The sequence below is a fragment of the Sceloporus occidentalis genome, unplaced genomic scaffold, assembly GCF_023333645.1.
Source record: "Sceloporus occidentalis isolate IW3139 unplaced genomic scaffold, rSceOcc1.0.p SCAF_2, whole genome shotgun sequence".
Classification (NCBI taxonomy): domain Eukaryota; kingdom Metazoa; phylum Chordata; class Lepidosauria; order Squamata; family Phrynosomatidae; genus Sceloporus; species Sceloporus occidentalis.
In genome coordinates this window covers 71,783,095-71,807,397 of record NW_028316982.1, presented here as the reverse complement: position 1 = coordinate 71,807,397, position 24,303 = coordinate 71,783,095, and the positions used below count along the sequence as shown (strand labels likewise).

Genomic DNA, 24,303 nt, shown 5'->3' with positions numbered 1-24,303 from the left:
TGTCCAGGTGTTTGTGGATTTCAATGGCTTCCCTGTGCATCCTGACATGGTAGTTGCTGGCATGGTCCAGAATTTCAGTGTTTTCAAACAGTATTCCCAAGTCACACAGTATATTTGTACCCAACTCCTTTCCAAGCAAGCATTCTCTGAAGATGACAGCCACAGATGCTGGCGAAACGTCAGGAATAAAATCTTCTAGAACATGGCTACATAGCCCAAAAAACCCACAAAAAACTATAAGTAGATAAATTCTACAAATAACAAACAATTAAATTCATTTTAATCATGTTTATTTTACCCCACAGACTCAACTTTAAGCCTGCCCATCTCTCTAAATCTTGTGCAATATCTTTTGGTAGCTTGTTTATATTAAGATTATTCATATGAATAGAATTCGGGCAATATCTAGCCTTAAATACACTAGAGTCCATCTTGATACCACTAGCAGTATTTCTGCCTTAGACCAGTTAACTGAATACCCATATGTTACCAAAAGTATTAATCCACAACATAAAAACAGGGATTGGCTGCTGGGGCTTTGAAATTAACAACATAAGATCATATGTGGGGAAAAAAATGTTTTCAATTTTAAATTTAAAGATTAAAAAACAAACAAGCTTCATGTATATACCGCTTCATATCACCTAAGCAGTGTCTAAGCGGTTTACAACTGTAAACTAATTTGCCCCCAACAGTCTGGGTACTCATTTTAGCCACCTCGGAAGGATGCAAGCCTGAGTCGAGCTTGAGCCCTTTTGCTGGTCTTGAACTTGCAACTTTATGGTTTTGAGTGAGTGGCTGCAGTACAGGCATTTAACCACTGCGCCACCAGGGCTTAAGGATAGGTTTCTGCACCACAAAACAGATGAGCAATTCAATATGTTTCAGAAAATGTTTCACTGAAAATTAATATGGCCATTTGAAATGAAACAACCATGTAAGTTAAGCCTAACATCAGTAAACAAAATCATTTTGAATCTTCAAGAGACCACTTGAAAGTTTCTTTCCTGAGGTGACCTTTTATTTCACCAGCTTCCTTCCCGCCTCCCTCTTATTCTTTCTGTTTTGATGGCCAAGCATAGATGGTCAATGGTTTTGAACATGCTGTTGGTACATTTTAAGCAAACTGATCTCCCCTTTTCTTTCTGTTTTGTTGTTCAAACATGTCTGGAAGGGATTCTGGATGAAGCTGCTGTTTATCTTACCTGCTGTAGGCAGGGCACACAAAGCTTCAGTAGGATTGGCTAGAGCAGAACCCTATTCTTTCCCAGTTCTTTATTGCATTTATTACTGCAGACATGTTGCTACAACCTGATCTGAAGTCTGTCTGTCTACGCTTCTTTTACTATCTTCCCAATGCTGATGCTGCTAAAAAAAATCTACCTAGATAGATCAGGATATAAAGGGGGCTGGGCAGGTGTAAAAAGATTTTGTAAAAAGGAGCTTCTTTGACAGCAGATTTGTTAATGGAGGTGTGCTTGTATATAAAAAAGAACAATACTATGAATCCCTTACAGATACACAGATAGGATGATTAGGGAGAGATCAGAGTTCCCATTAAAAATGTTTTTAAGAGATATGTGCACACATTCAAATTAAAATATTTTGCATTCATTCTATCAAACGTTGTTGTTGTATGCCTTTAAGTTATTTTCAACTTATGGTGATGCTAAGGGAAACCTATCATGGGGATTTCTGGGGCTGAGAGTGTGTGGGTTTCCATGGCCAAGCAGGGAATTGACCCTCAGTCTCCAGAGTTGTAGTACTTCACTCAAATCACTACATCACCTTGGCTCTCTCTATGAAACACACATGAATGTTATTCATACCCTCAGACCTAGGAATGATGACTGGAAGTAAGAAAAGTAAAGTAGTTCCATGTAAGTGTATAAATATAACTGCATGTCCATGCATTACCTGAAAATTGTGATAGTTCTAAGTAAAAAGAACTTTTGTATGTCTCAAATACACTGTTCCAAGACCTGTCATCATTACTGGACTCCTGTGTCCAATCATTGCACTATTTATTGCACTATTTGCCATATTCTTCTTATAAATTCTTTTTATTCCAGTTTAACATTTCTAAATGTTTTATTTGTTTTGAAAAGCAGAGAACAAGTACCTGCACAAACATGGAACTAAGATCAAATTAAAGAAACAATGTCCTGTAAGCTCCATTCAAGGGTATAGTGATGACTCTGCTTCCCTGACAAATACGTTCACAATGTGACACAGACATTATGGGAAGAAATAAATGCTGGACATCTTCTTATGTCTCTCAACACAAGCAGGAGAGATAGAAAGGTATTGTTTCCATTACATTGTAATTTGTCATCCTCCACGTGCAGGATTGTAAATTTACAGGGGAAGACAAGACAATCCCGGAGCAATCTTAAAACATCTCAGTCATTCAGTCTTTTCCCCTGACCTGACTTATCACTTATCTTCACAGCTCAGAGTGTGTTCTTCAGACAGCTCTGTCTTTAATTTTTTACGAGATGGTTCTGCCTGAAGAAGCAGCATGCAACGCTCCAGTGATTGGCCAATTTCATCAATTGTCCATTTGTCCTCAGAAAGAGCATGCTCTTCCAGCGTAAATGGCCCCTGTTTGGTCCGGGTCAGCTCCCGTACGGTGGCACAGGAAGACAGCTCTACAGCATTAAAAGAAAGGAAACAAAAACACAGACCTGAAAAGGCACATCAACATTTCACAGGATTTGAAACAGCATTTCAATGCAAAAGATAAGTAATATCCTTAAATGTGTCTTACACTCAACATGGTGGCACACAATGAGTTGGAGCCTGTCCTAGACATGCCCAGAGCAGAACCGGTTGAATGAACAGAACTTAGCACCCTTGAGACTAACTGAAAGAAAGAAGCTGGTAGCATGAGCTTCCATAGACTTGAGTCAATTTCCTCAGATGCATGGAGAGGAGTAGAGTGTCCTATATAAGCATGCTGTGCGTGAAAATGGCAATAAAAATGGAAAACTTTGTGGATATGGAGATGAGGTGCATTTTGCATTTCTATTGCCATTCTCACACACAGCCTGCTTGTGTAAGTCTGTCCCTGGACCCTCCATTCCACCCCATGCATCTGAGGAAGTAGTCTTAAGTTTACGAAAGCTCATGCTACCAGCTTCTTTCTTTCAGTTAGGTGCTAAAAGATCTCTTCGCATACTGATTTTCCAGACTAGCATGGCTATGTCTTTGAATGGAATTTAATTTAGTCATCACTAACCTGCATCATTGCTGTCAAAGGGTCTATTCTAAGCACAACTAAATCTGAACCCAAGCCACTATTTTAAAGCCACATACATTTCTGCTCAAAGGTAAGTTCAGTATACTGACTCAAAATCATGGAAGTCCCTGATTTGTCCTTCTTTTGCCATGAATGCATTAGTGTGCATGAGGAAAACATTGTTCTCAATGCAGTTTCCCTATTCTATCCTTTCTGTAACAAGGGGGTCTAATAATACTGATCTACATTGCATGGTTGCTTGTAAAGAAAGAACTTAGCTTTCGAATGCTGTTGGATTGCAACCTTCTTAGCCAGCATAATCAATTGTGAGAAAATATGAGAGATAATATCCAAAAATATCTGGAAAGCTACCTGTTGTCCACAATTGCAGTATTACAACAAAATAATACATATGGAACATTTTGAATCCACCCTCATGCAAATGAAACATAAGAAAAAAGCACTCATCCTCTTGCTATGGTGCACATTTTATTACAGGGGTGGCTAAAGAGCAGCCTGCAAAATGGTCTCCATCCCTTCTTCTACATCATAATTAACCAAAGCCACTGTTGTTGTTCTGTACTTTAAAGTTGTTTCTGATTTACAATGACTTTACGGTGAAATTATCACAAGATTTTCTTGGCTAGATTTGTTCAGAGTGGGTTTGCTTTTGCCCCCATCCAAGGCTAAGTGAGGGGCTGTACATACAGTCCTGAAGGGGCAACATACAGTTGCCCCTTCTGTAGCCAGCTCAGGGCTGCACCAACTTAACACTATGGCTCCAATCCAGCCTCTAGAGGGCACCATAGCCGCCTCTGCATGGCTGTATTGCATCCCTTCGCTGCTACATCATCTGGATGCAGCGCCGGAGGTGCGTCATGATGCTTTGTACTGTCTGGAGCGGCGTGCGGCGTCAGGACATACTGGGGGGTGGACTCAGGCTTGTGTTCTCAAGATGCTGCACCCTGACTCTGCCCCCAGGTCAGCCTTTCAGGCTGGTCTATATAACTCCTGTGTGGCTTGCCGAAATAAATTTCCATGCCTGAACAGGGATTTGACTCCTGGTCTCCCAAAGTCCTAGTCCATACTTCTGGACCAGGAGTTATTCCTGAATACAGTCTAGCGTCCTTTAGGTATAAATCAGATGAAAATCTACGAAGTCAAAACCTTTGCCAGTCCCATATGATATTTTGGCCAATTTGAGGCAAAAACATCTCAATTACCCATAAGTGTTTTAGGACAAGGCTAATTTAAGAGCAAACCACAACCTATAGACAGTTGTACATAGCTTTTCCCCAATCTCTTTTAAAAATAAACAGCACCCACAGAAAGCCTTCTGCCTCTTATCCAATTGCCGCAGACGTGACTTACTATTGACATTATTCAAGATTTAATCAACATGAAAGAACATGTGTTAGCCTCCCCCACCTCTGCTAATTTTTTTTACTGTGTGAAAAAGCAATGGTTCTGGATTGCTTTGATGTATTCATGCAGAGCCTCCATGAGAGAGAGAACTCAGATTTTCCATGATTCTGGTTCACACGGAGAATCTCCATGTATGGAAAGGGCTCTCTTCTTCAGAGCTGTCACTTTTCATGCACTCAACATCTTGATGGGGAAAGGTAGAGCTAAGCTAACAGACTCTTTCCCTTGGTTGTGTAGTAAGACCTTTTTTGAACACCTGAATAGGGCTAACTCAGGTATTGGCCAAAGAGAGTCCAGAATCAACACCAGTTCTCAGCGCACAGCTACTGGAATACAGTTGTGCAGGAAAAAATCTCAAGTAGCTTAGAGGTTAAAATGGTTGACCTAGGTAGGCAATGTGTCTGCCTTACAGTGATCATTCAAAGACATGGCCATGTTAGTCTAGAAAATAAGTATGCAAAGGGATTTTGTAGCACCTTTGAGACTAACTGAAAGAAAGAAGCGGGTTGCCTGAGCCTTCATAGACCTGAGTTTACTTCCTCAGCTGCATGAGGACACAAAATTCTACGAACACTCAAGCTACCAGCTTCTTTCCTTCAGTTAGTCTAAAAGGAGCTACAAGATCCCTTTGTATATTTACAGTGACCATGCTGGATGAAGTACAATCATATAAAATTCCTCAAAAAATCATTAATTATGTCAGAAAGTGAATTAAATTATGTGGTTGCAAAAAGGGGCCAAAATCTAGATTGAGTAATTACATCATGTTTGAGATTGGGCTTTATAAACGCTGGGATCAACAAACTGGTTAAATCTATTGTTAATCTCAACAAGAGTATGCACACTGAAATGAATGGGACTTACATAAGCAGTGGTGACAAACAAGCCTCATTCATTTCAGCGGGTCTACTCTAGTTGAGACTTAATACTGGATTTAACCATAAACTTTATAGAAAAGAAGCATCTATCTGTCAGGGGTGCTTTGATGTGGATTCCTGCCTGGCATAGAGTTGATAGTCCTTGATTCTATGATTCTGTGTAGGTTTGCCCTTTCTTATCTGATTGGCTTGCAGGAAAAAGACAGTTCTTATTCTATCCTCCTAATATTGAGGATGATTCACCACGTTAGTACTGCCCCCACAGGACTCCTTTTATGGCCGGTTCACTCAAGTTTATTACCAGTAAGTGCTACTAAGTGCATTAAAGCCACAACCACAGGAAAAAGTGCAAGAGCCTTAACCCATACAATTGGCAGCCAGAGATGCTGAATACAAAAGTTGCCCTCTATCAACAGGAGCATACACTCCCAGAATAATGTGTTTTGTCTATGTGCCTACCTCTCCCAATGTCGTTGACCAAGCTTCTGACATAAAAGCCACCGCCACATTCAACATCTGGAACGTTAACAGCGACACGGTAAATTGCCAGTGAAGTACAAAAATCTATTTTACATAGAAATGTAAAAGTGCACTATGCAAACAAGAGAGTGATTAAAATATTTATGGGTTGTAATATAAATTATTCATCCTGATAACATATGTGCGGGTGAGATTGTGAAGCCAGTGAAGAGAAAAAAGCAAACAGAAATAAAATGCACCACTTCGTCTATCATTCACCTTATAACTACTAGCTTCAGGATATCAATAAGTAGTTCAAGCCCTTTGTTTAAAGCAGAAAGGAAAAAGATGCCACATGAGGTCATAATATTTGTCTACTGGTTATGGGGGAAAAAAAACAAGAGTTGTTTTAACGTGCTGGCAAAAACAAACCATGAATGTTATAAACCACTGAGTGAACTTAAGAAGTCTGTGCCCAGCATACATAACCAAGCAAGGGGTCAAGACATTTTAAAATTGACATCTCATTTGCCACCCTGCCCACTGTAAACTGTTGCAAATCATCCAAGCAATGAAATTACACAGTCTACTGAAAGACAATTTGTACATTCAGCCTGCCAAAGTGTTTATGCTACATTTACAATGTAAAGTTGTTTACTTTTGATTGATGACAATGAACTCCACCCCAGCCTATACATAAGGTAAGCCACCAAAACACCCTTTTTACATAGGTTGAAAAACAGATTATTTTGCCAGAATCCCTGTTGCTTCCAAGGCTGGAGAGACTTTACATGTGGTCTTGTTACTTGTTCTATTTTAACAAGATATGGAGAATTCAGGTATATTGTCATAAATATTCTCAAATGATCTTCAACCACTAGCTACCCTAGATGAGGTAGATGGGAGCTGTAGGACCCAAACAGATAGATGACCAAAGGATCCCCACCCTGATCTACAATGCAGCCTCTTGTTTCTCCTATGGCCATAGGATTGCAGCTTGTGATGGGTCTACATGGATCTCCAAGCCCCAGGACTTTTGCAGCACTTCATACTTGAGCTCTGAGAAATAGAACTTCATTTAGCCAAGGGTTCATTGATGTCAAGGGTTACCATGGTCTAGTGGTGAGAGTCTCCACTGAGCCATGACATTCACTGGATGACCTTGAGCTAGCCATTCTCTCTCAGCTTGACCACTCTTATAGGGCTGTGGTGAAGATAATGTAGGGAGGAGAAAAGCTGTGTATTCTGCCTTGAGCTCAATGGAAAAAAGCATGATATGAATTCTTTAAATTAAATAATTCAAGTGGAAGTGACATCAGGGTTAGAATCATAGAGTTGGAAGGGATCCCATGGGTCATTGTCCAGCCTCTTTCTGAGGACATCCACAGACAGAGACCCCACCACCTCTCTATGCAACTGAGAGCTGCTCTCACCACCAAATAAATAATAAATAAATAAAGTTTTTATTTATATACCGCACCTTCCAAAGATCAGGGCGGTTTACAGCAAAAAAATTAAACATAACAGTAGTACAAATCCAATATTACAAAAGTACAATAGGATATAAATCACAGAACAAGTTACAATAGCCATATGAATATATGCGCAGCAATACAAGCATAGCAATAATACAAAATCCCAGGTTACAGTAATACAATTAAATTACAGTTAAAAAAATAAAAAGAAGAAAAAAACTTTATGCTAGCTGATACATGTATACACTCCATCCCATATCCAACTCTCCCCCCCTCAACATACACACAGTAACAGAGAAGGATACAAACAATCAATCACTGTAACTATACAGCTAGCAGGAACCCAAACCGTCTTCCTCTAAGATGTCACACTAATGCGCAGTTGCGCAGAGACGAGGTGTTAGTGTCCGTAGGCGGCATCTCTGGGACGGTGCGCAGCTGCGCAAACAAACCCGAGCCCAGAGAGCCGCCCGGCCGAAGCAGCGGCCCCAAACCGCACAGTCCTTGGAGGAAAAGGGGGCGGGACGGAGGAGGGAGCCAAACTAGCCGGCTTTATGCGCTCCGCTGCCACCGGAACGCCCTCCCTCCGCCTTCCCCCCAGCTGTGGCAACACTCCTTGGTCCTGGCAGCTGGAGACGCCGAGGTGTTAGTGTCCGTAGGCGGCATCTCTGGGACGGTGCGCAGCTGCGCAAACAAACCCGAGCCCAGAGAGCCGCCCGGCCGAAGCAGCAGCCCCAAACCGCACAGTCCTTGGAGGAAAAGGGGGCGGGACTCCTTCTAATATTCAGTGGTAATCTACTCTCCCATATCTTCAAAGCATTAGACCTAGTTCTACCCTCTGAGACAGCAGAGAACAGGCCAGTACCCTCCTCTTTGTGTCAAGTATTTAAAGAGTGCAATGACGTCACCCTACAATCTTCTCTTTACCAAGCTGAACATGCCCAGCTCCTTCAATCTCTTCTCACATGATTTATTCTTTTATCATTCTCGTTGCCCTTCTCTAAACTTCCTCTATATCCTTCTTAAAATGAGGCACTCAGAATTGTACTAAGAACTCCAGATGAAGCATGATCAGTGCAGAATATAGGGAGACTATTACTTCCATCAACTTGGAAACTATGTTTCTATTAATGCAATCACTTCAGATTGGGCTGCTGGGGGAATTGAAAAAGAGGATCATCAATAAGCAACCCAACAATTTTGTTCCAACTTCAAGTGGGCTCTCAGGCCTTTTCGATAACCTCGGCTTCATCTTTCTTCCTCCTCCCTTCAACTGGGTGGGCTGGCCTCAACTCTGATGAAACTGACCCACAAGTAAGTTGACCCAGGTTTTTATGGGTAATTTTTGACTAAAATTTCTTGACCTGTAGTCAAGTGTATATGGTAGATGGATTTCTGCAATTTTGCATGGAGGAAGGAGTCTTTAGGCTCTGTGCCTCTTCTAAAGCCGGGATGATAAACTAGTCTTGCATGCCAGCTCCCTGTCCTCTGTTCCAAATGCATATCAGGCATGTATCCATGTCCCTGATGTGAAAAGCTTCCTAGGTGCAGGGTTCTGAGGGATCTGCCTTTGCCTTTTCCTAACTGGCATAGACAGACTTCCTTATAAGGGGGAAGGCAGGGAGGAAAGGAACAGAGCCATGCACATGGAACTCATGGCACTCCAGTGAGCTTTCCTGGCACCAGCTCAAGAGCTTTGCTCCCTCCTCACTTTACACACTCAAACAATTGTGCACATGCATCTGGGAGGCTTTGCCTGCCTTGTGCTTTTCCCCATCAAGGTGTGGGAGACCAGGTTAGTAAAGCTTCCCACACTTATCTGACCAGAGATAATAATAGGGATTATTCCATACACCATGGTGTTCCCCAACTGGGGAAGGCAGGGCAGGGCAGGGTAAGGCAAACTACGGCTGTTATTTTCACTCTTCCTCTATGATCCAATTTGAGAAAACTTCAATGAAGTGTAATAAGGACACCCCCTGCAGAAAACCCCCTGGACCCTTTGTGGACTGGACAGGGGCTGCCTGCAGTTGCATTAGGGCCATGGTGCAGAGGTTAAATTCCCATTTTAAAGCATATCAATGGAAAGTATTGTTTTCTACAAGTATGAAGACAAGATGAACTGATACCAGATCAGAGGAAAAATGGAAGTAACTGATCAAGCAAGCAAGACAACCATTCCATGCTTTTGACCCTTACCAAGCGTGAACAAGGGTGGCTTGAAGTTTCTAAGGGTGAGATTGTAGACCACAACTGGCCTGGCAGGCTTTGCTTCTACAAATTCTCCTTTCTTAACGAGAGTTGACAGTCTCTGTCCATCTTTCTTCAAGGCAGAATAGCTGATTGAAAAGAGCACACATGAGGATACTAGTAATTTCATGAGAAAACCAACTTAAGATGATCTGAAAGTAATTCATGCGCCTTAATTTTTGCACTTGTGTTGCTTCTGAATATATTTAGTAAAATAATGAGAGCTACCTGAACTAATCAAAGACAAATCCTGATACTGTAGGTAGAGAATAATAATATACATAAATACTATGTTACTATGGCTGAATTAATACTGTTACTATGGCTGAATTTATAGCTTGGGAAAGCAGGAAAGTGTCATGAACTGCCCTGGGCCAGATTTAGAGGCACAGTCAGAGGACTCAGATTCTGAAGACATAGAGGAGGCTGAGACAGGGGCAGTCTCAAAGGAGGCTCAAAAAGCTGCAGAGGGAAAACAGACTCTATGGACTCTAGGCTGCAGGTGCTAGGGCCTGTGGAGTGAAGACAGGTCAAGGAGTCTTTGAGGCGTTCTTCCAAGCTAGAAGCCAGGAGGAGAGCTAAAAGCTTTCAGCTGAGATAAGCAGAGACCTTTTAAAAGATCTCCAGCTGCAGATATTCTTTACAGCTGACAACCAGTCTTGCAACCTTGTTGCTCCTGTGTTCCTTGCTCTTTGGTTCATGACTCTGGTTATCTGACCCCTGGACTTGCTTTGTGACTATGCTCTTGCCTCAGCCCTTTGCTGTGACTGACTGACTGGTATTGTGTGACCTTTGGATTGGACTCTGAACTATTCCTCTATATACTCCCCTGCTGTGCTGCCCTCAGTAGAAGTAAGCACAGAAAGAACTGTGCATGAGACACTATATTTTTTCCTTTTTATCTTCAATTACAAGGATTAGAGTTGTTCCTTCTAGACTAGAGGGTTAGTTTCAGGTACTAATTCTGAGCTATTAAAATAAGAGTACTGCACACGTCACAGTGCTTTTTGCTATGTCAGACCCCAGGGCAACCTAATGCTCTCCTTTCTAATGTTATCATTTCAGCCTTCAGTGCCACTCCTATCAATAGATTTCTGATATCTTTGTTCAGATATGCTAACCAAATGACAGTGAGAAAAGAGATATCAAGCAAAGCCTCACACCTCTGCCTGATATCCTCAAGCCTCAACTAAAGCTACCATATCCCTCTCTACTTCCCTAGAAGGGTGTGACCCATTGTGATGGAGAGTCATAATGAAACTGGTAATAATGGCAAGCAAGCAAGTTCTGCACCATTCCCTTGTCAAGCACACTTTGCACTCTTTGGCAATGCAAAGAATGGGTTATCAGTGTATAAGATGGTGTCACTCTAACTTCCATTCAGGAAGGAATGCCACCTTCATTCAGAACAGTCTGCTTTTGGTATATCTATGTCTTACAAACAGCAACATTGTCCAATGAATGGCATAGATATTCAAGACAATATAAACATTTGCTTCAATGATGATCAACAAGCATCTTGAAATGCAGTCCAAAATAGCCAACAAGGGCCATTTGCATGTACCACTCAAGTCAATGTCACTATTGGCGCTGAGTCTGTCAAGTCAATTCATTCATTTTCAAGCTGCCTTGTCCTGCCAGCTTTCTGTCATATGGAGGTCATTTTCTACTGCCAGCAGAATTAACTTTTGCAAGCAAGTTTTCCAACAAGATAGTTGGCTATTAAATCAGAGTACTTACAGTGGGGGAATCTGCATGATGTTCCCTGTGAACTTCTGCAGGACATTCTCAAGATCGTCTTTTGTTATCTGATCTGTCAGAAAGGAGAAAGCGTTCACATATGTACTTCAGTATTGGTCTGTCATACAGCAGCTCTAAGTATTTCACAGTGGTGTAAAGAAACAACCAGTAGTACTATTGTGGATTTTATATTAAAGCCAAACAAACAAACAAACAAACAAACAAAAAACCTCTTCAAGACATACTCTGATAAGAGTATAAGGATAGATGAGTGAGAATTAAAATGTAGGCTGTAGTTTTTGTTGCTTATTGTCTCAAGATCTGTGCAGTTTGTAGTTGAGATATTATAGCAGTTTGCAACTACTGCAACATACCAAGAGTTGTAAGAGATTAGCAGAAGTCAATCTGGAACATTTCAGATAGTGTCAGGGCTAGTCATCATCTCTAGTTCAGTCCTGAAAAAGCCAGGCAGTTTTTCCAGAAGTTAAGTAGGACTCAACAGTATGGATGTATATATTCTTCCCTTGTCCTTTTGTTTACATCATCTCATAGTCAGTAATTCATAAATCATTCTTGATAATCATGAAAAAGTGGAGGTGGGGGGAAATCTGTCAGCCTAAATCTCAGCTGTAAAAATGATTGAGCAAGTTCAGATGCCACAGTGACTATAGGGAGAGCAGGAAATTGAAGTGCCTTGTGTTTTCTGTTTCCAGGTTTCCTTACATTCTCATAAAAGAAATGCACAAGGGACAAATGTAGAAATATTTTGTGTGTGAAAGTCATGTTTCAAATAGGATGGAGAAATAGACACTTCCATTTTCTCCATCACCAGTGATTTACTGCCACATCCAATGCACTAAAGTCCAATGCTAGGCAGGAAGCACAAGATGATAGTCACAGCACTGTTTTAGGACTGGGCAGCTAAAAAGGCCACTATGATCCTAGGCTGCATCAACAGGAGTGTAGTGTCTAGACTGAGGAAAGTAATAGTACCACTCTATTCTGCTTTGGTCAGACCTCACTTGGAATACAGTGTATAGTTCTGGGCACCAGAATTCAAAAAGCATATTGAGAAGCTGGAATGTATCCAGAGGAGGGCAACCAAAATGGTGAAAAACCTGGAAACCATGCCCTATAAGGAGTGGTTTAGGAAGCTCACTTTGTTTACTCCTGGGCAGGAGATGAAATGATAGCTATGTTTAGATATATGAAGGGATGTCATATTGAAGATGGAGCAAGCTCGCTTTCTGCTGCTACGGAGAATAGGACATGGAACAATGGATTCAAAGTTCATGAAAAGAGTTAGAATTCAAAGATATAGCCAGGTTAGTCTGTAGAATCAGTATGTAGAGAGATCTTGTAGCACCTTTGAGACTAACTGAAAGAAAGTAGTTGGCAGCATGAGCTTTCGTAGACTTCAGTCTACTTCCTGCATCTGAGGAAGTAGACTGAAGTCTATGAAAGCTTGTGCTGCCAACTACTTTCTTTCAGTTAGTCTCAAAGGTGCTACAAGATCTCTCTATATACATGAAAAGAGATTACACCTAAACATTAAGAAGAGCCTCCTAACAGTAAGAGCTGTTTGAGAGTGGAACACACTCCCTCAGAGAGTGGTAGAGTATCTCTTTGGAGGTTTTTAAACAAAGACTGGATGGCCATCTGATAAGAGTGCTTGGATTGTCTCTTTCCGCATGGCAGAAGGGGGTTGGGCTGGATGACCCTTGTGGTCTCCTCTATGAAGATCCCTGGGTTCAAATCCACTTCAGTTATGATCCTTACTCAGTAACCTGAGCCACGAACTTATCAGGCTAACCTGTTTCCCCAGAAAGTTTTGGGAATCGTGTCCACTGCACATGTTTGCTCCTTGACAGAGAGCTATGACACAACTGCCATAAACAAATACATAGGAGAATTAGTGGTATCTAATCTTCACAGGATTATCTTTAGAGTGTGTGTGTGTGTGTGTGTGTGTGTGTGTGTGTGTGTGTAAATGAAAATGAAAAACCCTTAGAAACGTATTTTGATTTTAAATTGTTAGTACATACTAGACTTTATCATACCAAAGGGAGAAAAAGAAATATAACATCATAAAGATAAAGCTTTCAGTATTAGGATTTGTCTGCTCCTTGATTTCTGCTCCAATTTGAATGCTTTTTTAATATAAAATATGTAAGATTATAAAAATCTCCCTTTATCAAATTGTAATGTATGCTATTGCCAGTCAATCTAAGCGCCTCCTTAAATATGTGCAATGTAGAAGGGGCATTTATATTTGTTACGAAATCCTCATGAACAAAAGATTTTCCCTCTTATGAAAAAATGCTGAAGAGAAGCATTCTGTAATGCACTAGAATTCTAGAACTATCTACGTCTACATTTTTCATGCATTACAATACTTTCTACATACAACATCTATCCCAGTATACCAAATCTTGCCTTTGTAACTTGCCTTTGTAACCAATTCAGAGGCAACTCAAATGAATTACAAACATACGGAGTTCAGTTTCTGTCAAACTGAAGGGGGAAAAGCATCAGTTTCTGGCTGGTGCTTTGAGTTTGGTTGAATTAAACCAATTGTTTGTTATACAGATTACATTATCACATCACACCCAGTTGCTTTTCAGCACTGACAAATAAAACTAAGCAGTTGCAAGTCTGATGCTCTGATTCTCCTTGTCCCCCATGGCTGGAAACGTCTACTTCCACTTATGATTCAGCATAATTTTATGGGTTGTTCAGACACAGAATTATAATTAATCATCACTGTTGTTTGTTTAAACTGGGGAAAGAAATGACATACAGGACCTACGGATCCACATGCAATTGCCAAAGCCTTTCCTTATCACTCTCAGGTCCACAAAACCACACTGTCAAAACTCAGTGGTAAATCTTAGCAGCCTATTTTAATGGCAAACCAAGAGCTCTCTTTTGAAAAAAAAGCATAAAATGTTCATATTAAGGGGGTATCTGCCACTGATATTCCATGACAAATCACATGCATACACATGATGCCTCAGGGGTGCTGGGATTCACATCTTTTGTAACAAAACTAAGGCTTGGCATGACACATGAACTGAATCCAAACCAAAAGGCACAATACAGGAAGACTTTTAAATAATATGAAGGAATTCAGAGGTTGTCTCTTATAAAACAAGTTAGATTGGGGGCTGAGGCTATAATTCTCTCAATAATTAATCTGAACATTCCCTCTGTTCACTTTTCCTCTTTCTCCAGGGAATCCCAGTAGATTTTGCTGAACGAACAAACTAACAAACCAAGGGCATGGCTTTTGTGTTATGTGTTAATCCCTGCTCTTTATTTCTTCTCAGTACATGCAGCTCTTTCTTCCTGAACAGATGGCTCTTGCGATACAGATAAGAGGGTTATTCCCTGAAAAGAAAACATTTCATCTCTTATGCTGTATCAGAAGGAAACAACTTTAATATCTCACTTTATACAAACGGAACATTTAGAACCATGATGGCAGATGCTGCCACTGTGCTCAGCAGCCATCTAAATGAAGTGTCATTAACAATAATCCTGTAGCAGTTCATAAATCAGTTCAGGCTGCAGGAAGAGAGTAATATATACTAGAATAAGAAGAGTGGGGGAGAGGGTGGGCCAACTCTCTGCTGCAATATATTCCTTGTTTTGTTTCTAAGACTCGACTCATATTTATTTGCAGTATTGTTTCCCCATCCACTCAATAATACAGACCTCTAGACGGCTCACAAACATAAAATGCACAAGAAGCTGAATTACCACTCTTTCACTTCTGCTATACAGTGAGGCTTGGGGCCTCTTGGCTGCTGAGAAATAAGGCAACATCTAAGAATCTAACTTTGCAAGTTACATTTGAACTGGGACAGGGAGAATTATACTAGCCATAGTTACTTTTACACAATGTATGAACTGACATTAAGGCCACACATTTATGAAGTCTATGTGTATGCCTTCAGAAAACATTATATACACAGCTAAGCATCTGAAGGGCTTTTAACATAAAGATGTGACAACACTGTGTCACCAAAACTGTATCAGTATGCCCACTATGAAATTACAGGCTAATTTCTGGCAGAAATTGGAGCTTGGTTTTCAGTGCTGTTACAATCAAAAGAAAATCTCCTCCTCCAAAACTGTTTCCATTGTTAGACGTACAATATTAGACATACTAAAACAGGGATGTGTTGGTTTAGTGGTTAAGATGCCAATAAACGATCAGAAAGGTTGGCAGTTCGAGGCTCAAGTGCTGCATGATGGGGTGAACTCCTGTCACTAGTCCCAGCTTCTCCAACCTAGCTATACGAAAACATGCAAATGCAAGTAGATAAATAGATACCACTCCGGTGGGAAGGTAACAGCCATGACCACCAGTTGTCTTTGCACAAGGCTGGCTCCTTGGTCACAGAGATGAGCACCACTCCCTACAGTTGGTCATGACTAGACATTCATGTCAAGGGACTACATTTACCTTTATGTCTAACAACAGAAGACTAGTTTTGTCTTCTGGTTTCAATCCTGAGCTTCTGGCCTAGTATGCCACATTGTTCTGAACTGAAAAGTCTAAATTCTGTATTGTGTGATGAGGTACAGATTGCAGCCAGGGGGTGGGGGACATGATATATATCTGTGTATAGGGTTGCCATAACCCGGCGGCCCCCGTGCCAATCACGGTTTCGGGGGACCCCTCCCGGTCCCGGTCCAGGCCCCCACCCGTGCCTTGTTCCCGGTTTGGGGGCCCGCTCCGGCCATTGCCGCTGCCGCTAATGCAGCTGCTGCGGCGCCAACCCACCTCCTCCTCCGGCTCCGCCTTCCTCCTCTTCCTCGGCGGCAGAAGCACCGCCGCCACCGTGCCCCCACTGTGAGGGCTTGTGTGCCGCCCAGGCCTCAGCAGGGGCCAGTGGCAGCGCGCACGCGCGCCTGCCCTGCTTTCCTCCGCGCGAGCGCGCCTGCCCGGTTCCCTCCGCGCACGCACGCCTGCCCTGCTTCCCTCCACGCGCGTACGCCAGCCATCATAAGGAGGAGGGGGGGAGAGGAGGAGGAGGTTGAGGAGGAGGAGGAAGGAGCCGGAGGAAGGGTGCCTGAAGGCCAGGGCAGAATTGGGCCAGAGGAGGAGGAGGAGGGGGAAAGCTGAGTCAGTGGCCATTAGGTCTGCCTTGGTATTTTGGGGTTTTTAAATTATATTTAAAAATATAAAATACTTATTTTATTTAATTTTTTTAATTTTTATTATTGCTTTTTATTTTATTAATTTTTATTATTGCTTGTTTTTATTTTATTTCATTAATTTTATTATTGCTTGTTTTTGTTTTATTTTATTAATTTTTATTATTGCTTGTTTTTTATTTTATTACATTAATTTTTATTATCAAATATTTACACCCCTGCCTTGTTTTTTATTTATTTTTTCATTATTTTTTATTATTAAATATATGCAAGTGCATTTTTTGTGTATTTATGGTGCTTTGAATGCTAACAAGTCTGCCTTTCTTGGCCAATTATAGTGGTGGTGGTGGTGATGATGATGATGATGATGATGATGGTGGTGGTGATATTGATATCAACAAGCCTCTGAGGCACAGCCAATGTAACTTGCTGTGATATTTACAAACTCATGCACAGTGAAGAAAAACCACAGTCCCTTGACCAAGTATACACTTCTGAGAAGTAAAGTTGAACCCGAGGGCAAGTCCATTTCTGCCATCTGTCTAAGAATAATGCCAAAATGTCCTCCATTTTGATCATGCCTAAAAACATGCATTTATATTAACATTTTTTAAAAAAACCTCAATTTTTTGCACGTCCTCCATTTTTATAAAAATGTGTCCTACATTTGAAAATGTTGCCCTACATTTGCCCTACATTTGTCCCGGTTTGGAGGTCCTCACTTATGGCAACCCTATCTGTGTAGCAAGATGATGACACACAGAATATTAACACTCTAAAAAATATAAAATCAACTACAGCTGAAGCTATTTTACCAGCCAAACAACTTACTATACAACTGCAAGTAATACTCAACTTAAAAAATAATTGCTACAAAAGGTTTTCTTTCTATTTTAAATTTTCTATTAAAATTGCTTTTCTGTGCCTTATATTTGCATATACACATCCACAGAGAAGCATTATGTTTATGCCTATGTGTACAGTAGTTACGAAGATGAGCCAGAGATCTGAAACAGCTGTTATCAGAGACTGATAAATTGAATTATAGTGACCCTTATTGTCCACATGCCTTTGAAAACCTTCAACTGGAAGGCAAGAATATTTCTGCAAGAACTAGCATCAAGAAAGTCAATCTAACAGTATGAAATTCATTTTCCTTTAAGAAAAAGCAAATAATTGGGAAATTAAGAAAAGCAGCCCTTTCAGTATCACCTTGTGCTATTTTTGCCTGCAATAGTTTGTTTTTCAGTATTGTAAGAGAGCTCTGTGAATCTAAAATGTTGGTTATTTGTTTACAGTTCAAAAAGCAAGGAGCTAATCAAAGAGTGCGGGGCTCGGGATTATATTCAGGAAGGGATTTTAAAAGTATTTTCTATTATTCTTCAGTTTTATAATTTTATGTATAACTCTTAGTAATTTTAACAAAAATAGTTTAGCTATCTTAAATAAAATACAGTTGGCCCTTCTTATACACTGATTTTTTATACACGGATTCAAGCATACACGGTTTGAAAATGTTCAAAAAAAGTATAAATTTCAAATATCAAACCTTGATTTTCCATTTTTTATAAGGGACACCACTTTGTTTTGTCATTATATTGAATGGGACTTGAGCATACACGGATTTTGTTATACACAGGGGATCTTGGAACCAAACCCCAACGTATAACAAGGGTCATCCAGTCCAACCCCCTGCCATGCAGGAAATCTAAATCAAAGCATCCCTGACAGATGGCCATCCAGCCTCTGTTTAAAGACCTCTAATGAAAGAGACTCCGCCTCTTTCCGAGGGAGTTTGTTCCACTGTCGAACAGCCCTTACTGTCAGGAAGTTCCTCCTAATGTTGAGGTGGAATCTCTTTTCCTGGAGCTTGCATCCATTGCTCTGGGTCCTAGTCTCTGGAGCAGCAGAAAACAAGCTAGCTCCCTCCTCAATCTGACATCCCTTCAAATATTTAAACAGGACTATCATATCACCTCTTAACTTTTCTATTCTCCAGGCTAAACATCCCCAGATCCCTAAGTCATTCCTCTTAGGGCATGGTTTCCAGGCCCTTCACCATTTTAGTCACCCTCCTTTGGACACGCTCCAGTTTCTCAACATCGTTTTTAAATTGTGGTGTCCAGAACTGGACACACACAAATGAGTCCATGAGAGCTGTGTGAGATGGGTAGTATAACTGCATCTATCACTCCTATCTTTCAGAGCAAAGTCCTTTAGGGCTTAACACTGGCAAACCACAAGTTTTTATATCTTATAAGACTTTATGACCAGATGTAGTTGAGAAATGTAGATTTATTTTCAGTAGGTGACAGGAATAGGGTCTTTTCTACTAGGACTTGTTTTGTCATTAAACCTAAGTAATAGGGGGGAAAATAGGAGAGTGAAACCCTTTGCTTTCACAGCTAAGCCACCATTTCCTTTTTTATTTCATTTTATTTATTTATTTATTTTACAATACAATATTCTTATAATTTCCATTATTTTTGTCTCTGAGTATTCAAATATCATACATAAATTTCAGCTGAGATAAATAAACAGAATTATATGCTACCATCCAAGATTTTGCTTGAATAGCAATATCAAAGGAAATGAACCTCATCATCCCCCCTCTTCTTTGCACTAAGTACTTGTAATCGGCTTTCTCTAAGAAAATAATAAAAATAAATAAATACCATTTTATAATTGGATTTCCATATATGTGTCTTCTGTCTTACATTTCATTCACAGTTATCCTCATATTATTGTTACTGACTGTAATGTATATATTAAATAAGCTTTCTTTCCCCTTCTTACCCCTGGTCCCAGACTTTATTTATTTTTTCCTATTTGGAATTGCTGCTGCGATTTACCATTGATCATCATTGTTAATTTATTCTTTATCATTAAATCATTTAGTTTTAATATTCAATTCTCAAACATCTGGGGATTTCCTGCTTTCCAATTCATTGCAACAATTAAACGAGCTGCTGTGATCATGTAAAACATTGTGCCTATTGGGTTTTGGTTCATTTTCCCTTCCAAAACCTCCATTATGTTTAGTAAAAATATTTTAGGGTTTCTTTCTAAGGTTATCTGAAAAGTATCTTGGATTTTTGTATGGATTGCTTTCCAAAACTCAGTTACCTCCCTACATGACCACCACGTGTGATAGTAGTTCGCGTCATTTTCCCCACATCTCTAGCACTTACTTCCCTTAGGATCATTTTTTTAATTACTGCCAGTTTTACAGCTGTCAAGTGCCACCTGTAAAAAAGTTTATAATAATTTTCTGTCAAGTCGGCACTTTTAGTGAACTTTATTTTTTTCCCCAGGTATTGAGGGGTATTTGTTCCCCAATATCTCTCATCCACTTTATCATACAGTCTTTTACCGTTCAATATTTAGCAAGATCTTATAAATTTTAGATACCATATGTTTTCCATCCGTGGATAGGATCTTTTCTATATCCTTTACTTCTCTTTCAATTCCTATCTGTTTGTTGTCTTCTTTAAATCTCTCTTTTAGTTGGTGGAACATTAAGCAGTGTATGAACAGGTTGCTCACCTGTAACTGTGTTTCTTCGAGTGGTCATCTGCGAATTCACACAAATGGGTTTATTCTGCGCCTGCGCAGCAATCCTCGGAAACTTCTAGAATCTCCAAGCATAAAGCGATGTATCTTTCTGCAACTTTTTGGCGGTAGCCCCGTCCAGCCATATATAAGGCCCCTGGTGGCCCGCTCCTCTTTAGTTCCGAATGAGCCGCTAACAGCGCGGCAACAAGCGTTGTCAAATGAGCAGACACTGAGGGGATGGATGGGCGGGTTTGTGTGAATTCGCAGATGACCACTCGAAGAAACACAGTTACAGGTGAGCAACCTGTTCTTCTTCTTCGTGGTCTCTGCGAATCACACAAATGGGTTTAGACTAGCGAGCTATAATCTATGGAGGAGGGAGTGTCAATAACCAATAAATCAAGCAACTAATAAAGTATGTAAACCAAACAACTGTGTTATTTATTGACAGTGCAACAGGTTAATGCAGGGGTAGGCAACCTTTTTGAGCCGGGGGCCGGGTTGCTGTCCCTCAGACAACTGGGGGGCCGAAGCCGGGGGGTGGAGCTTCCACCCTCCGGGGGCGGAGCCGCACACGGGGGGTGGAACTTCCACCCTCTGGGGCGGAGCCACATGCCAGGGCGGAGCTTCCACTATCCGGGGGCGGAGCCACATGTTGGGGCGGAGTTTCCACCCTCCGGGGGCGGGGCCGCATAATAATAATAATATTTGCAAGAAGCTACTAGGGCCGGCAATGCCATAACACAGGAAAAATGCATGCACACTGTCTCAACCCAGAAAAGAGCAAGCAAGTCCATGTGGGGGGATTTTGCAAAGAGAATATCAAAGGATAACAACAACAATAATAATAGCAATATTTGTAAGAATGGAAGCGACTAGGCAAGGCCACAAAACAGCAAAAAATGCATGCACACTGTCTCAACCCAGAAAAGAGCAAGCAAGTCCATGTGGGGGGATTTTGCAAAGAGAATACCAAAGGATAACAACAACAATAATAATAGCAATATTTGTAAGAATGGAAGCGACGAGGCAAGGCCACAAAACAGCAAAAAATGCATGCCACTGTCTCAACCCAGAAAAGAGCAAGCAAGTCCATGTGGGGGGATTTTGCAAAGAGAATATCAAAGGATAACAACAATAATAATAATAGCAATATTTGCAAGAATGGAAGCGACTAGGCAAGGCCTCAAAACAGCAAAAAATGCATGCCACTGTCTCAAACCACTTTCTTTCTCTCCCTTCCTCCCTCCCTCTCACTCCCACCCTCCCACCCCCCTCTCTCTCTCTCTCTCTTCTCCCCTCCCTCCCTCTCTCTCCTCTCCCTCTCACCTTTTCTCTCTCTCTCTCTCCTCCCCTCCCTCCCTCTCTCTCCCTCCCACCCACTCTTTCTCTCTCTCTCTCCTCCACTCCCTCCCTCTCTCTTCTCTCTCTCCCACCTTTTCTCTCTCTCTCTCCTCCCCTCCCTCCCTCCCTCTCTCTCCTCTCCCTCCCACCCACCCTTTCTCTCTCTCTCCTCCCCCCTCCCTCCCTCTCTCTCCTCTCCCTCCCACCCACCCTTTCTCTCTCTCTCTCCTACCCTCCCTCCCTCCCTCTCTCTCCTCTCCCTCTCACCTTTTCTCTCTCCCTCCTCCCCTCCCTCCCTCCCTCTCTCTCCTCCTCCTCCCCTCCCTCCCCCTCTCTCTCTCTGCCTCCTCCTCCTTTACCCCCCCCGCCCCTCCATTTATAGGAGGGAGGAGGGAGGGCGGAGCCAGGAGGGAGGTGGGCGGCGCCCATTTGAAGGCCCGGTGCAGCTCCTGGAGCCCCAATTCAGGGCTCCAGAGGCCCGGTGCAGCTCCTGGAGCCCCGATTCAGGGCTCCAGAGGCCACATCGGGCCTCCCAGGGGCCCGGTGCAGCTGCTGGAGCCCCGTTTCACGGCTCCGGCTGCCGCATCGGGCCTCCGAGAGGCCAGGTGCAGCTCCTGGAGCCCCGATTCAGGGCTCCAGAGGCCGCATCGGGCCTCCCAGGGGCCCGGTGCAGCTGCTGGAGCCCCAATTCAGGACTCCGGCTGCCGCATCGGGCCTCCCAGAGGCCCGGTGCAGCTGCTGGAGCCCCGATTCAGGGCTCCTGGAGCCCCGATTCAGGGCTCCGGAGGCCGCATCGGGCCTCCTAATGGGCGCCGCCATTTTGCCCTTCAAAATGGCGGCCGGAGTGGCCGAAATCGGCAGCGATTTCGGCAGCAGGAGGGACCAGGGGCTAGCAGAAAGGCACCCGCGGGCCACATCCAGCCCGCGGGCCAGAGGTTGCCGACCCCTGGGTTAATGCATGGCAGAAAGCAACACTGCCCTCCCAAAGGCTGCGTCCTGTCTGGCCCTGGCATCCAGCCTGTAATGCCTTATGAATGTCAATGGCTGGGACCAGACAGCAGCCTTACACACATCCTCAAGGGGAATCCCCGTCAAGAAAGCTGAGGATGTGGCTACCGCCCTGGTTGCATGGGCTCTAACCCGACCTGGCATGGGCTTTTTGGCCAGTTCGTAGCAAAGGCGGATGGGCTTGGCCACCCATTTAGAGAACCTCTGCGGTGAAACCAGCAGCCCTTTTTTGGCTTCGGAGTAGCAGACAAAAAGTCTCTCCGATCGCCTGGAAGCAGCAGTTCTTTCCAAGTAGAACGCCAGTGCCCTCCGGACATCCAGAGCATGGATCTGGAGCTCAGAGTCCGTGGTCGGATTAGGAGCCAAAGTCGGCAAAACAATGTCCTGGTTGATGTGGAAAGCAGACACTACCTTGGGCAAAAAAGTAATGTCTGTACGGAGCACCACCTTGTCCTTGTGAAAACGAAGGATGGGTTGGTCCACCCTCAGGGCACACAGTTCACCAGCCCGACGGGTTGACGTGATAGCTACCAGGAAAGCCGTTTTCCAGGTCAGGAATCTCAGGTCCGTGGTAGCTAAAGGCTCAAATGGCTTAGACACCAGCTGTGCGAGGACGGTGTCTAGACTCCACTGCGGTGAAGGGTCTGCGACAGGTGGATGCAGGTTGTTAAAACCCTTAAGGAACCTCTTTATGAGAGGATCCCCAAACAGAGAAAGTTTGTTTTGAAACAAGTAGTGCGACGAAATGGCAGACAGGTAGCACTTGATAGAACTCAGGGAGAGACCTGCCTCTGTCAACGTCATAAGGAAGTCCAGGACCACAGGGATGGAGACACGGGATGGTGGAATGTCTTTTGTCTGCAGAAAGGCAAGGAACCTGTCCCACTTGTAGGCATAGGACCTCTGTGTAAATGGTCTCTGCGCTGCCTTGATGATATCCTGTACACCAGATGGAAGTGTGCTCAGGATCGAATCCTCCATGCCACCAATGGGAGAGACTGCATCTCGGGATGGTGGACTCGCCCGCCGTGAAGCGACAGCAGGTCGGGCCGGTGTTCTAAGCGGAGATGCTCCTGTGCTCGTTGTAGGAGCAGGGCGAACCAAGGTTGCCTGGGCCACCACGGAGTTATCAGGATTGCGTCCGTGTGGTCGGCCAACATCTTTGAGAACACCCGTGTGATCAGAGGAAATGGGGGAAAGGCATACAGGAGGCCTTGAGTCCATTTGAGTTGGAACGCGTCCCCTTCCGATCCTGGTTCTCTGTACTGGGAGCAGAATCCTGGGGTGTGAGCGTTTAGTCGAGAGGCGAATAAGTCCAGTAGAGGGGTCCCCCATCGATTGAAAAGTTGGGTCACCACGTCTGGATGCAGCCTCCACTCATGGCAAGTGGAGGATGACCTGCTGAGCTGGTCTGCAAGGTCGTTCTGATCGCCGGGCAGATGGATGCACTGCAGTAAGATCTTGTGCTGTATACACCATTCCCAGATGCAGATGGTGACTGCCAACAGAGTCCTCGACTTTGTACCTCCCTGCTTGTTCAGGTAGTACATGACGGTGGTGTTGTCGGTGAGAAGAAGCACCACCTTGTCCGTGAGGACCAACTGAAAGGCTCTGAGTGCCTTTTCCACGGCTAGCATCTCCAAGACGTTGATGTGGAGAGTAGCTTCTGCCGGTGACCACTTGTCCTTTATTGTAAGGTCCAGAGTGTGGGCGGCCCATCCTTGCAGGGAGGCGTCCGTGGTCAGAGAGAGGTCTGGCTGCG

At 42.9% G+C, this 24,303-nt stretch overlaps 1 protein-coding gene across 2 annotated transcripts in view; it reads right to left on the bottom strand.

The window, feature by feature from the left end:
* Nucleotides 1-273: 273 nt before the first annotated feature.
* Nucleotides 274-24,303, bottom strand: part of TRUB1 (TruB pseudouridine synthase family member 1) — a 51,671-nt gene continuing 27,641 nt past the window's right edge. Inside the window, exons 5-8 of one of the 2 annotated variants that reach the window (XM_089509982.1) lie at nucleotides 11,469-11,541; nucleotides 9,678-9,817; nucleotides 6,004-6,060; nucleotides 274-2,651 (exon numbers count right to left, since the gene is read on the bottom strand). In XM_089509982.1, the coding sequence (XP_089366108.1) occupies nucleotides 2,437-2,651; nucleotides 6,004-6,060; nucleotides 9,678-9,817; nucleotides 11,469-11,541 (485 nt within the window). In that variant the 3' untranslated portion in view covers nucleotides 274-2,436. The remainder of the gene's footprint in view (nucleotides 2,652-6,003; nucleotides 6,061-9,677; nucleotides 9,818-11,468; nucleotides 11,542-24,303) is intronic. The other variant, XM_089509983.1, reaches the window with a different exon arrangement.